This window comes from Culex pipiens, chromosome 3 (genome assembly GCF_016801865.2).
Source record: "Culex pipiens pallens isolate TS chromosome 3, TS_CPP_V2, whole genome shotgun sequence".
Classification (NCBI taxonomy): Eukaryota; Metazoa; Arthropoda; class Insecta; order Diptera; family Culicidae; genus Culex; species Culex pipiens.
In genome coordinates, this window is record NC_068939.1 from 93,160,645 (window position 1) to 93,176,038 (window position 15,394).

The 15,394-nt window shown below is 34.9% G+C and overlaps 1 protein-coding gene across 1 annotated transcript in view; it reads right to left on the reverse strand.

Annotated features, from left to right (window-relative positions):
* The window catches only part of LOC120413410 (mucin-2-like), a 38,797-nt gene extending 24,900 nt beyond the window's left edge, over positions 1-13,897 (reverse strand). Inside the window, exon 1 of the mRNA XM_039574215.2 lies at positions 13,527-13,897. Coding sequence (XP_039430149.1) covers positions 13,527-13,529 — 3 coding nt within the window. The 5' untranslated portion in view covers positions 13,530-13,897. The remainder of the gene's footprint in view (positions 1-13,526) is intronic.
* Positions 13,898-15,394: the final 1,497 nt, after the last annotated feature.

The following is a 15,394-nucleotide window of genomic DNA, read 5'->3' on the forward strand; positions in this document are numbered from 1 at the left end:
ATTTAGAGTAAATGGCCCAAAAAATCGCCAACTGAGTAGTGAGAAATTATGAAATTTTAATAAAATTGATATACTAATTAATTTTCAGTGTCCATAAGGTTTTTACCATAAATAAGTTGATCTTTGTTAACATATTTTACGTGTGGTCAAAAGTGCCTAATTGCATCCTCCTAAATCCTATTAAAAATCACTAAAAATCAGGGAATCAAAATTAGTCTTAGTTCAATGTTGATCAAATATCGCATAATAAAAAAAATATCAATAGGATTGTTTTCTGAGCATGACAGACGTTAACTTTGAAAGACTTGTTAAAGCCTGTCTAGTTCTTTTTGGTTATGTGAAAACTATTAGCAGCTCATAAAATTTTCGGTGTAAAATAAATCATACCAACTCAGGGCTTTGCAAACTTGAAATCAAGTTATGTCAACCCCTTAGATTTTCCCAAAATATCAGGGGGGCAAAAAGAACTGTTTACTCAATTCAAAGTTTTCATTAAAAAAAACTTTTAAAATTCATTGAAAACTATTTTTCATTTATGCATTTATTTTAATCAATTATACTTTTTAAACATTTAACACATTTGTAATTTGAGGATCAAAGATAGGCAAAAAGTGTAACGGCTTAGGAATTTTATATTCATAAATTCTTTGATATTATGTGATAATTTTCGATACAAAATTTCGAAAATTCTACATGAAATTTTACATGAATTTAGTTTTAGTTTAGATTTCGTGACTTTTCATTACCCCAGAAGTCACCCACACTATTTTGTTTAAACAAAATAAGGCCGTTGCAAATATTTTTCCGAGTTTATATTTTTCAAAATCGGCCCGAAAAATTGGGAGGCAAAAAACGACAATTTTATAAGAATGTAAATAAACGTCTTATCAACTGAAATTAATTCGAAATGCATTTTCCTGCGTTGAGTTTAGCATGTTTGGGCACTTTTTAAAATATTTCGATTTTTTGTGGATTCGAAGACAAATGTTTCATTCAATTGCTTGTGTTTTTATCTAATATATTTTTTTATTTGTTGCCTCACCTCGAATTTTGGATTGCCGACGTATCTGTGAACTGATCCATTGATGATAATCTTAAATTTATTTCATGTATTCTAAATTGAATAAAGAATAAAAAAATGAGTAAAAATTTCTCGTTCCCTCAACTGAGGAGAATTGGAACACATTTCTTGAGATGTCATGAAATACCCGAAATCGCAGATTGTAGGGATAATCAAAACATTTAAAGCTCAGCATTAGAATATAGTCTCAGTAAGATTACAAATCGCCTTCTTATGATAATTAAGTTGTGTGTAGTGTATACAAATTTGCTTACTCACAAGTGGTCACACCAGTTTTCCCCAACCCGTTGATTAACGTTAAACATCGTTATCTCAATAGTATTGTTAGGAATGTGCCCAAACAGGAAGTTCCGATACGCATGAGTTCAAAGGTGACGACACCTCCTCCACGAAGGAGTCTTCTTTTTCGACCTTCAGTCTCGCAAACATCGGATTATCCATTAAAATGTTGAGTAAGGTAGGCTCAATTATTAATCTTCATTTTTTTGTGTCTCATTTTTCGGCATAACTGGTTTGAAGCTTTACTCCGTTTTTGGGAGGGCGTATCACAAACATACTCAGCATACGTAAGTGCACTTGATTGCTCACAAGATGACGTTGAGATGATTAATGAGTGTGACATCTTGAGGGTCTTCGAACCGCTTTTGAGGAGTTTGGCCACGTTAATTGTGGTTGGGTCAAGTAGGAAGACGATTGAAAGATGTCTTCTTAAATATTTAGCTTAACCATATATTTGAAACAATATCCAGTAATTTTGTTGCAAGTTCAGCCATCAGTTTTCCGGCTTCCATAAATAATATACCTTGTGTCTTATATTAATCATTATGTAGTAATTAATTGGCTACATCGCCGAGCCGGATGACCTTTGCCACCTGCTATTCTACCGTCGGCGGACGATTCTTTTAAGCTCGAAGAAGCAGTATTCAGAAATCAACAAAAGATTAATTTTGGACTCTGAATTTTATTGCGGGTCATATCTGCTGAATTTTGGCACGAAACCGTACCAGGGTGGTTATAAAGTGACAAATTGCCTCCACAGTCGAGGTGCGGCAACATGGCAAGGTCGCTCGTGCGAATATTAAATCAATCAGCGGTGAACATCTTTCGAATCGAATACTTTTGGTCCGCTTCGGATCATCATCCGATGTTGGAATTTCTGGTTTCGTACAAGGATGCAGGAGTGGTTCCAACTCCTCTTTTGCACTGTTTTGTTTTATTGCAGCGGGATGGTCTGATGAGACGATGGTTCGATTTATGGTTTATATAAAAGTAAGATGAGTAGGATGGTTCGCGATAATGAAGAACACTTGTTCTTTAAATTTAAATTGCAATTTAGTGTGAGTGACATCAGTTATACATTTTATAGGACGTTAGTAAATAAATGAGGTATTCACATCTTTAAATCGTAAAATTTCGATTTAAACCCCCTGATTTATATTCAAATATTGATTTCCAGTAAGCTGAGTTCAAGCTGAGGGCGAACCAAAACAACAAACCACAAGGCATGATCTATGGTCGCGACCTTGACGAACCTTCGAAGCCCACCTTGCCGTCGTTCATGGACGGACAAACGGGCAGGTTGAGATGGTTTCTGCGCTTCGGCACCTCGTATACCTCTGTCTTGTATCGTTTTTCTATGCAGATGTTGGAGATAATTTATTACTTGGGTGTGTTTATCTACGTTCGAATATGAACCTGTAGCAGAATGTTTACAATCGCAGAATATCCTATCTAGAAATTTGGGGTTGGAAGGGTTTTAATATTTGTCAACTTTGCTTTGATTAAATAATAACTTAAGGGACAAGCTCTGTTAACACACACAGCTTCCGGCCCAATCCTACTTCTATTTCCGTAAATTTTGTCGAAAGGAATAATTTTATAGACGAAGTTTTTTTTTTCCTAATAGACTATTCATTTTCATATTTAAACTTTAACTTGAATCTAACTTAAATATGATTTTACTTAATTAATTATTAATTTATAATCTTTAAAACCTTGACAAACGCGAGTAGAATAAAATGACTATCAAATACAACGAAAATAAATCAAGTATGCAAAAAGGCTTAGAATTTCGACAAATAGCCGTTAAAATCAATCCCATTGTTCTAACGAATACCCAATCAATTTAATCTGATCCGAGAACAATCCAATATAATCAAAACTTGACTAATGATCCGAACGGATAAGGAAGTCACCAAAGTCCCATAAATGAGCACAAACCATCTCAGCATGGTGGAAGGAAGATGCTTCGCGAACAGACCACGTGCTAATAAATCGCAATTTTTTCTACAAAAGGGCAAAATTGCTTCCCAATCTGTGACATGGAGCACTGTAATTAGCACCTTTTTGTGTTTGCAACGTGTCACCTTGCTGTGATCAGGGGGAAAAAAGTCGCAAATCTGCCCAAGGTCACACGCTTCGTTGCCAAATATTACTTTTGCTGACGATCTTAACGAGCGCTGTCAGCGAGTTTGAGTGACATTGAACAGGCTGCCGCTGATGGCTGAACTTATTCGGAACGTTAACCTAGAGAAGAAGACGCTGCCAGAAGTCGCCAGAAGATGGGTTTTTATCGCTAAAAATTGATTTATGACCTCAGGAAAGTTGAGATCGCCAAGTCACATCACGTAGTCTTATACACGCCGTGTCAACTCCGCCTTCCCTCTGTGACAACACTTTGACGCGGTCGTTTCGTTTTGGATTAAGCATCTTTCACGTTAAAATTATTCAGTTTGGTCCTGATTGAGATACGGCAAGGTAGCAGTGCAGCTGAGCAGTTCTCTGAGATTTTGGAATGTGAATATTTTTTTATAACACATAAATAAATGCTAAATATTGGCTTAAGCAGAAGACATGTATTTGAGTTTAGATTACAAAAGTTTTAAAAAAATGAAGCATATTTTATTTTTTACAGCATTAGTTAGTGATTTTTATTCAGAAAAAAGGGTCTTAAACATCAGTTCTAACATGTTTTAGATAAACTGTGATGATTGAGTTTAGTTAAATATTTTTAGCTTTGATTTAGTATATTATCAGGTAGTTTTAGATTAGATTTAGATACATTTAACATTCAAAAAATTAATAACAACGAGCACTGTTCAAAAAACTGTCCAAGTGTAGAGCTATTCTCTAGATTTTCGCAATTTTTAATCGAAAAGTTCTTGTAAAATTTTGAGAAATTGCACTGAATCTTAAACCATTATTTAGAATTCTATTTTGAAAAAAAAAAGTTTAGAGTGAATTCTCGACCATCTCTGATTTTTTTTTCAAATTCTCTACCTTTTTTTATCAATCCTCATTTTCCAATAAACGGTATCAATAATGTCAATGCCATATATTTGAAAAAAAAAATGTCGAAGAATGAAGGCTTATTAAAAATAAGTATTTTTCCTTATTTTCATTCTTAGCAAAGACACAGTTCTGCAATCAAAGGTCAAAGATACACTGCACTGTCAAGAACTTTTTTTTAACTTAAATATGAAAAAGGTTAAAAAAATTAAAAAGGGATTTGTCTTGAAATCGGGGCACTTTACTTAAATTTCACTTAAATACTTTTCGATTGCAGGATCAATTTATCATCTAAAAATATGTGTTTGGAAATGAGCAGTACATTGAATAACGCTTAGTTTTGTATTTGCAATTTGCAACTTAAGGTTTTTTTTTAAATAAATTTAGAATTTTGAGATAATTTTGTTAAAAAAATGCAACTTAGACATGACATTTTATTGTTTTTTTTTCTCCTCGACCTCGACTAGAGCCAAGGGACAAAAACTTGAAATGAAATTTGTACCAACCATGAACAGGAAAAATAAATAGAAAGTGGTGAAACTCGTCAAAATACAGTTTCAGGTATAAAAAGGATTTTGTTCGCACATTGTTCGAAAATAAAATTGTACTCGTATATTTCTGAAAAGTCCTCTGCGAAAGAAACCAAATAGATCAGAAAATTCTTTCTCAAAATAAGACTATTTTCAGATCACTTTTGTATGGACAGTGACGAAAATAAATAAAAAAAACACTAACTTAATCCACCTATGTGGTTGGTGCCTTCCTCACTGCTTATCAAACATGGGCCAGGGGCCATACGAAAGATCCGGAAATAATTTTCATATGGATTATTAGTTTTTTGTTTCTATGTCGGTTTTAGTTATGGAACCAACTAAATTCAATTAAGATCTAGTCTCAAAAAGTATTGACAGAGTTGCCATATTTTCGATCAATCTTTTGTTTGGACTCGTTTGGAAGGTCTTTCGATTACCTATTCATCGATAGGTCGGATAAAGGATTCTGACATAGTTTTCGTACAGATTTCGTACAGATGAGGGAGAAAAGTACATAAATATCACTTAAGTGATTATAACCTGAGACAAGGTTGCCAGATCTTCGATCTTTAGGATTCATTTGAAAGATCTTTCAATTACCTATCCAATGATATATAACATGATAATATTTGGTACGATTTATTGTCATTTATCTAACATCCGGATATTTTCAAAAACAGATTTGTGTGCATAACTTTTGTACTACTTATCAAAACTTAAATTTTGTTGAAACTCAATTTATGGGACACTAAACCAAGTCAAATAAAACCGGTTTAGCCTAAATCGGTTCAGCAAGTGCTGATAAAACTGAGTGTCATTGTTGGTAACACACATACACACAGATAGACATACATTTGTTCAGTTTTCGATTCTGAGTCGATAGGTATACGTGAAGCTGGATCTATGAGCTTTATGTAAAAAGTTCATTTTAAGAGCAAGATTATAGCCTTACCTTAGTGAGTACCGATCTGTTGGATAAAAATACAAAATTTGTGGAAAGATCAAAAGGATGGGGAAAGCAGAGACAAAAACTTGCAATAAAATTAGCAAGGACCTATTTTGTTGATGATATTCATATCACATCTAGGAATTGGAAAATAATATCATAATCCACCGGCAGTGGCAGTGTACGTGTACTTTGTACACACTTTGTAAGGGCACTTGTATGAAACGCCAAAACACGCGACTTCCGAAAGTATAATGAAAAACAAATCTTGTCTCTAAATTTAAAAAAAAAATGAATAAATTGTGCCTCCCAAAATACCTGAAGCTGATAATTTCACAATAAAAATCAAATATCATGCAGTTCATTAGAGCATAAAAAAGCTTGAGTTTAATTAGTATCAGCGCTTGAAGTCATTATTTTGTGAAAAAATATGCCCTCCTGGAGTGAACCAAAACTTGTTTACATCTGTAACAAAAAGTGTTCCGAATTTGATTTCTAGGGTCAATGATTTCTTCAAAAACTTGATATAAAAATTGAAAACATTGTAGTCGATTGGTACATCAAACAATCAAAAGAAATGCTTTTAAATGGAAGCAAAAATGAATCAAAATGTAAATTATCGATTTTCTATGATTTTTTTTATCATTAGACGATCCGTAAACTGTTCTGAATATGAGGGATGAATTGATAGATGAATTGGACAATTAAATTTTTTTAAGAAAGTATTTAATTCTAACATTCATAATGATGTCTTGTAAGAATGATACTCATAAAAGTCTGAGCATTATAAAAAGCACACGAAATAACAAAAAATAAATTAAAATAACAGATTTACTGAAGAATCTGTCTGAGTAGGTTATCGCCCAATTTTCGGACGGTAAACTGTCCACGCAGCATCCACGAGATGCGCTGGCAGTGATTATGCCGCACCGAGTTTTTAATGAAAGACTCTCCGAAATGTCCCAAGTCGTCTGCGACGACGTCCAGTAGCGTGAAAATTATGGACATCTTTCTCGGCTGCGCGGACCGCAGCTGGTTTTCGGAGTTTCCAACACGCTGAGATCTTCTCCAGATATAGGCCCCTGAAGGTTAGCAACGGGTTTAAAGAAACAAAACGGAGAAAAAGGGAAGTCCTACCCCAGAGGCTTTCTGACGGCCGCTGGTAGGTCCGTTAAGCAGCGTGGTGTAATTTATGAAGGTAAATGAGGATGATTACTATAGGGTAACGAGCAGTTTGTTGATCGCTAGCCATTTAAACAATTTTAAAAGGACCGAAAAACAGACAATTTCAAGTCAAAACATGACTTCATTCCACGAAACCAGTTCGTGGAAGGATGTCTTTTGTCTGTAAGGTGTGGCCAATGGCATTATCTGAGGGAAAGGGCTTGGCGGACGAAACCTGCGAAGATCATCTTTCATCTTCTGATTGTCCACCGGGGAGGCAATAAACGTTCCTATACGTGTACGGACTCTCGTTTCGCTCCAAAAGCAATTGTCGAAGGGAGGTCACACAATCAGCGGACAGGTTTCTTTTTCGCAAAATAACCACAATCAGCATCAGCAAGTTGGTTGTTGGTCACCTCTGGGGATGGGTTGAAGTGCGAATATATGCACCGTCGCATGAGGTCACGCTGCTTTTGGCTACTCTATTCGAAAATTGAAGTGCCAATATTGAGTGCAAACTCAAATTGTCAACATCGGCTTTTCTTCTTCTCTTTAGTGCGTTTTGGGTGGGCAAATGCGGAAATTTTTCAAACGATTATCGAGTCTATCGGGAATTTGAGAGCTCTTTAAACATTTAAGGATTTAGGCGGCCTTGAGCAAAAAGTGCAGTTTTATTTTTTATACTTCAAATGGCATAAAGTTATTCATATAGAAAGATTTCGTTTGTTTTCATTCACTGCGTTACTATGTTTGAAAAATAGAAAAATGAAATCATTTTAAATAACCTACACAGCAAAAAATAATGTAAAAATGGAAGGTTGAAAACAGAATGTTGAAAAAAAGAATGATGAATTTTACCTCTATAATTGTTGAATAACGATTTTTTTTGTCAAACAGTTTTTACACAAAATATGTTTAATATAACCTAATTTTTGATGAATATTCATCATTACTTTTGCTACTCATATACTTGAGTAATATTCATCAAATTTAGGTACAATATTCAATCATCTTTTGACCCAGGGACTTTGACAACTGTCAAACGCAACGTTTTGAAAAGTGGTTGGCAGAAGCCTGTCGGATCGTGATTCAATCGTCGCGTGTCCGGGAGTTTTGGTCGCTCGTGCGTCAAACAATCGTCGCAGATTCCGTGCCGCCGTCGTCGTTTGTTTTGGTGAGTTTGTGTTGGTGCTTCTTCCGGATCGGTTTGGAGGAAGGTGCCAGTGTGTCCGGGTGTTTACGTCCAGGAATCGTCGCAGATTCCGTGCCGCCGTCGTCGTTTGTTTTGGTGAGTTTGTGTTGGTGCTTCTTCCGGATCGGTTTGGGAGAAGTTGCCAGTGTGTCCAGGTGTTTACGTCCAGGAATCGTCGCCGATTCCGTGCCGCCGTCGTCGTTTGTTTTAGTGAGTTTGTGTTATTGCTTCTTCCGGACTGGTTTGAAAGAAGAGTCCGGGTGTTTTGGCCACTTGCGCATCCAAGAATCCTTAAAAAGTTGTGCTTTTTGGTTAAGTTTGGAGGAAGTTGCCTGTCGAGTTTTGGGGTTTGAACAGTTCACGAAGAATCTGATGTACGATCCATTTATTTCAGGATAGTTGGTTAGTCGGGATGACTTGTTTATCGTACTTATTCATCCAAAATATAATGAAAAATAGAATTTTTCAACAAACGTTAAATTTGAAGTAAATTACCTCATGTTCATTTTGTAAGTAAAAACAGGACTAATAAATTCCTAAAATATTGTTTTTAATTATATCTCTGAGTGTTATCAAATTGGCTTGGTGAGAAGCATTCTTTGATGGTCACTCTCGCGTAACACGCATCACTTTTCGGTTTCTGGATTGACACCGCAACAGTTAAAGTCCTAATGATAATTTTAAATATCATTAAACATAATTATCAACTCATCTTTACAGCTTCTCAGAACAAACGACTCTTGGAAAATGCCAAAGCCAACGTGGAAAAAGCAGCCGCCATAGCTGTGCAAAATTTGTTTTTCGGATCTAATCACCATTAGTCGACGTCTATTTCCACTTTTAGATAAGTTTTGTTTTCTTAAGAATATGACACTTTGTAAAAAAATCGTTTTTTTGCAGGTGAATATTTCATGTGGGATAATATCTCAAGGATTTCAACTGGTGAAACTTCGTCTGGGAAGGTAGCTACTGCTTGCAGCTATTTTTTTGGGTAAGTACACAGCAAAAAATCCGATGGTTAAATCGCATGCACATCACCATTATGAAAAAAGTAATTTAACATTACACTTTGCATGTACAATTTTTGGAAACACAAAAAAGGTGCCACCGATGGGATTCAAACCCAACATTAACAGTATGGACTGGCGCCTTAGCCCAATCGCAATCAGACAGATGAAGAATTAAAAGGATAAACGAATCTATGAGCTTGACATATCGGTCAAGTAGATTTCCCATACTGATGGGCTACATATGTCAGGGTGTAATATTACATAAAATTTCAAAAAATAATGCAAAATATATTTTACAACCAGGCTTTTTTACACGCAGTCAGATTAATACTTTTTTTGCTGTGTAAATTGCATGGTATCTTGTTTTCATTATTTCATTGAATTATCCTCCTTTTTGGACTCAATATTGTACTGACGATGAATAACGTCTTACTCGAAGGTGCTGGGGTACCATTTCGCAGAAAACAGTGCTTCAGATTTCAAACGCTAATATTTCGGTCCAGACGAATCTAAAATGCACGTATTATGCATTCGGTTCAAAATTTGTCTGAATTTTCTATCAAACTGTTAAAACAACTCAGTTGGAATGCATACAATTTTAAAGCGAAGTTGGCTTTAAGCAAACACATAATTTAATATCTAGTTATATCAGTGCTTTTACTTTTTGTATATTATAAAAGAAATTGCTCAATCCTAAGTCGTACAATTTATGCAAAATTAATTTACTCTGGCTGAAATAATTTTCCGATTTATGCTTCTCAAAATTTGTCGACTGCAAATCGTAAGAAAGGTTTGATTCCGCCTATGAAGGCTCTGACTTAGCAGCTCTGCTGAAATTATTTTCAAACTTGTGCAATGTTTAAAAACAAATAATTAATTGAATAATTATTAAATTCCAACGATATTACTCAAGGTAAAACGGGAAAGCAGCGCCATATTGATACCACGACTAACATTTTTGGAAGCACCTTTAAAGAAAACACCGTAACTTAAACATGTTCTGTCTGTCGCAGACGCTAAATAGGTCGATAGCGAGCAACGTGTCGAGTTCAGACATTTATTTAAGTTGAACAAAAGTTGTCCAAGAACTGGCGTTCCGTCTAACCTTAAAGTAATATTTGCTAAAAAACCAACCCGGGTCCTTAGAGCGATCAAGCAGTTGGCCGCTAACTGATTGCCGCCCACAAAGTACCCTGAAAGTCATGAACAAAAATATTCATTTGAATCAAATGTTTTATTTACGTTCTCTGAAATGGATGACAGTTCGATACCTATCCTTCCACTTTCTCAGCCACAAATTACACATTTTTTAATGCAATAATACACATTCTTTCGTAAAATTCAACATTTTTGCGGTAAATTTCATCATTTTTTTAGGTAATATTCATCATTATTTGAGGTAAATTTCATCATTTTCTGATGAAAATTCATCATTTTCTAAGGTAAAATTTATCATTTTTTTTGCCACAATATCTGTCACCATTTCCTGATGAATATTACCATCATTTTTTTTTCTGTGTACAAGTACTTATCATATCATATTTATTTGTATTGAAAATCTTCCAAAATTATGCAGTTCAATCAGACCATCTACCAGAATAAACCTCAAAATTTTGGAGCAATCGGTGCCGACCCGGCTTTCCGTAAAGCATTTTAATTTTGTATCGGAAACCTTTTTTTTTTTTGTTATTTGATTTCTGTAATTTTCATTTTTCTGCTCATTGCAAAACTGAATTGAGAATTGAGAAAAATGGCTAAAAATTTCCCATAAAAAACTAAGATCTAAGTAATAGCTTATTCAAAACTGGTCAAAAACGTGAATTTTACATTAAAGACAAATTTTAAAATCCTACATCGTCTCAATAAAAAATAATCAATGTTGATAATGCAATTGCATAACAGGTTGGAATACCACCTTGAATTTGTGAAAGTTTATTGTTTATTGAGAATGTTAAAATGTGTCAAAATATGATTGGAAATGAGAAAAAGTGATGAATAAAAATGTTACTTATTGATTTATTGATCACAAATCATTTTTAGATGAAATAATCAAATTTCAACAAAATATATTTACTAACCCTATTTTTTCAAAAAGATTAAAGAGAGAGGACAGAAATTTTACAAAATGCGTTTGATCAAAAAAGCAAATCTTTTTTGTTAACGGTTGAACGAAATATCAGTGTACGACAAGTGCTGAAAAAATCAAGTTTTGCAGCGAGTTCCATACAACTAGTTTGAAAATCCTAAAAAACACTCTTTGAATGGAATTTTAAGTTAAATGTCCATAAATTTAGTCAATTGACCTAAACGGTCGAAAATGTTAAAAAGTATTACTTTTCAAAATAAGTGCTAAAAAGTACAACTTTTCATTATTTGTTTTGAAAATTGCTTCTATTCGATTCTGTTATTTTTGGTAGAGAAAAGTAAGCTGTTTCGTCGAATAGCAGAATCGAATAGCAACACTTTTCAAAATAAATGCTGAAAAGTTCTACTTTTAAGCACTGAAATGGGTGCTGAAAAGTTGAACTTTTCAGCACTTGTTTTGAAAAGTAACACTTTTCAACATTTTTTTGATTTAAACGATTTATTGACAAAATACATGAAAATTCGACTGAAAATTTCACTCAATGGGTGTTTTTCGAAATTGCAAAAAATGTTGTATGGAACTCGTTGCAAAACTTGATTTTTTCAGCACTCGTCGTATTTATCCAACTCGGTGAACCTCGTTGGATACATGTACGACTCGTGCTGAAAAAATCCTCTTTTTGCAACTTGTTGCATAAACTACTATAAAAAAATACTTGTTTATAAACCATAACGAATCATTTGTGAATGCATTGCTATTTTTTAGGCGTATGATAAAGACTTTTGATGGCATATTAATGAAGATTATTTTTTAGAAATTTGAGAAAAAAACATCATATTTTTTTAGTTTAACATTAAATCAAAAAATACACTTAATCAAACAATAATTTAGGTCTATAAAATGATTAACTTAATTGTTTTTAGAAAAAAAATATTATGGCATAGGTTTTATCCAAGATTGTAAGTATTGTATTTTATTTCTATCTAAACTTGAAAAACAATAAATTAAGAACATATACGTACAACAATTTTCTAGACTTGAGTACAGAGAATGGATGAAACGGCAGTTTTTCATGAACATAATACATGATATCATAGGTCTCTAAATGATTTTGTCATCAAATGCTTTAATATTAAAATCTAACGGATTCATCATGCCGTCAGCTGTGTGCTATCTTGTGACATAGACCATTTTGGTCGAAAATGAGTTAATGATGACGTTTTGCTATACTTAACAAACACTACAAGATGCTTTAACCCGATTTTGGAAACTCGCTTCCGTTTCCCGGATATCGCAATACACACTTGTGACATAGACCAATTTATCATCAAAATGATTGTGCACACTTGTGACACGTCATACATGTTGTTGGAAAATGTGGAAAATTTTTCTTGTTTTTCACAAATTTCTGTACACACATACATTCTAAAGGCAATGCAACCTTTTGTTCTTGAAAATATATTGATTAAGTCGGTTAAACTATTGATTTAAGCCTATTTTAGTTTGTATGGGAATTCTGTGCACACTTGTGACACGTAGTACAAATTTACTTTCGAAACACACTTGTGACACGTGCTTTTCAGATTTTTGTTTACATTATTTACTGTATCTTTTAACTGGTGTAACCAAATTAGTTGAAACTTGGAGCGTTTGTTAAGCGATAGTATACGAACCGATTGCTTCAAAAAGTATGGCTCTATCATTCATAGTTTTGAAATTATTTACCGACAAACTTTAAAAATCGATTTTCTCGAAAAGTACTAAATGGTCGTTGTCACAAGATAGCACACAATTGACGATGCGTCAATGTGCTAATTCTTGCTTGAAATATTCACGTTGTTTCGCTGATTTAATTGCAAAAAATCGCGTCGCTAGTGATTTACAGTAACGTCTTAACACGAAAGGTCTAATAGCGTTTGATGGTGTTCAATGGTAGCCATATTCACTTTTGGGTGTAGTTTCCACAGCAACAAAGTACCCAGGTTTAAGGTTTTCGTTTCGCCGATACAAATAACTCGCCAAGCATCATCTCAGGCTTCTCAGCAGCAGGTTCTTTATTACCGGTTCACCCGCATGAAGGAGGGGAAAAGTTACCATACTTGCAATCAATCATGCGAGTCAGCCGGTTCAGAGAGGTCCTTGCAAGGTCCCCACGAGTTTACACTTTGCCATTTAGTCCCAGTGTAACTACTGTTGAGACGTTTCGATGAGCCGGCACTCACTCACCATTTTAATATCTTCCTGCCACCAACTTCCGAGATAACGATATCCTTGCGTAATATTCAGTCAGAATCGCACTTGCTGTTGCACTCCTTGGCCCACTAATCACGACTAGTTCCGGTTTTGAAACGGTCTCTTCAGCGACCCACCTGGCCAAACCACGTGGAAGGCAATCGTCCACCACACCCTCCAATGTCTTCACTCCAAAGAGGTCCCCAAATATACTTCACAAAGCATGCCACGACGAACACACAAAACGAAATTTTCCCACAAAATTTGGCAGTGATGAGCACACACACGCACGCACACGCTTTACGACGGACACCGGAGCTTGTTGTCGTCGCCCGTTGTCCGGTGAAAATTCAAATCAGAACTAAAAGGTGCTTCAAGTTGTCAGACTGTTTTTATACCGTGAGCCAGTGGAGCTTCATCGCGCGCAGCTTAGCCGAAGACATCTTCGTCGTCATCCGCGATCGTCTCGCGGAGAAGAAGATTCGTCAGGGTGACCTCACATTGATGGTTTTTTGCTCATTTTTTTTTTTAATTATAATAATTTTTAGAACTTTGAATTTTTGCAAGTTCATAATAAATTTTAACAAATTAACATTTTCTTTTAAATATAATTTTGGTTTCAAATTCATCGAAACTTATGAATGATCATAATTTCACAATATTATTAAAAAAAAACATCACCCTAATGAATTAAGCACGTGAGTGCGCGCGAAAGCATCGTCACAACATCGCAGTCGGCGACCAGAGATCGTCGCGCTTGTTCTGATGATAACGCGCGCGGAGAGAGAAAATAAAGCGTCGGTTGTTGGTCGGCGCCGGATATGAACAAGATGTTTTCCTCACTTTCAAGCGAGGCGAAAAAATTCTAGTTTTATGTAGAATATGATGAGAATAATGATTGTAATTTGGTATTTTTCTAGGGCATTTCACTCTTTTCTTTCATTTTATGTCTTTTAAGCAGGAATAAAATGCGATTTTTTATAAAGTTTAGAAAAAATTCGCAATTGCTTTTTGCACTCAATTGAAAAGATATTACGGATTTGTTGATTTGGCTAAAACTTTACTTCATAATTCAGGGTCCAGAAAACTCTTTTCTTCAAGCAGTGAAGTCATTTCGAAATAATGGCAATAATGGTTCGTTTTTAAGAGTCTTTATACAGTATTGTCAACTTAAAAAATGTCAACATGATTGAAAATAATTCCCCTAGTCCGGATGAAACTTATACCTGTGTTGCAATTGACTGGTTGAATTTTTTTTTGCAAAGTAAAACAAATAAAATCATGATAACTCGTGATGTTTATAAGCAAACCCCTTATGGTTGTATATCAACATTTTAATAATTGAATGCTCTACAACTTTGTACAACATTGTTACACTCTAAAAAATAACCCTGCAAAGTTAGAAAAAACACGAAATTTTAAAATGAAAAATTTTGTTCTAAATGAAAAATGACCCTTCTGGGTCAATGTAGATTCGAAAAGAACATTAAATTTCCCATAAAATGACATGTTCCAAAATTGTTTACAGTCGAGTAACGGAAAATGGGAGAATTTTTAAAACTTTCAACTCTCGTGATTTTCTCCGGCTGCGATAATGATTGTCTGGATAAACTGCTCGAACGTGGTCGTTTCTCGCCATTCATGGCGGATTCGAAAATTTCGGTAAAGTTCAGAGGATCGTTGCCTCTGGCTACGGTGTCAAGGTCAGGAACAGGTGGGCGGATGGTACTGCAGTTGGGTCGAGAGCACAAGGTCCTGGTTAGTTGGCTCAAGATCTGAACTGTATCCAGGAGGGCGCCAACTAATTTCATCGTCGATGTTGTCCGTTGTAGGATAAGATCCATGGTGTTGCTGTTAGATGT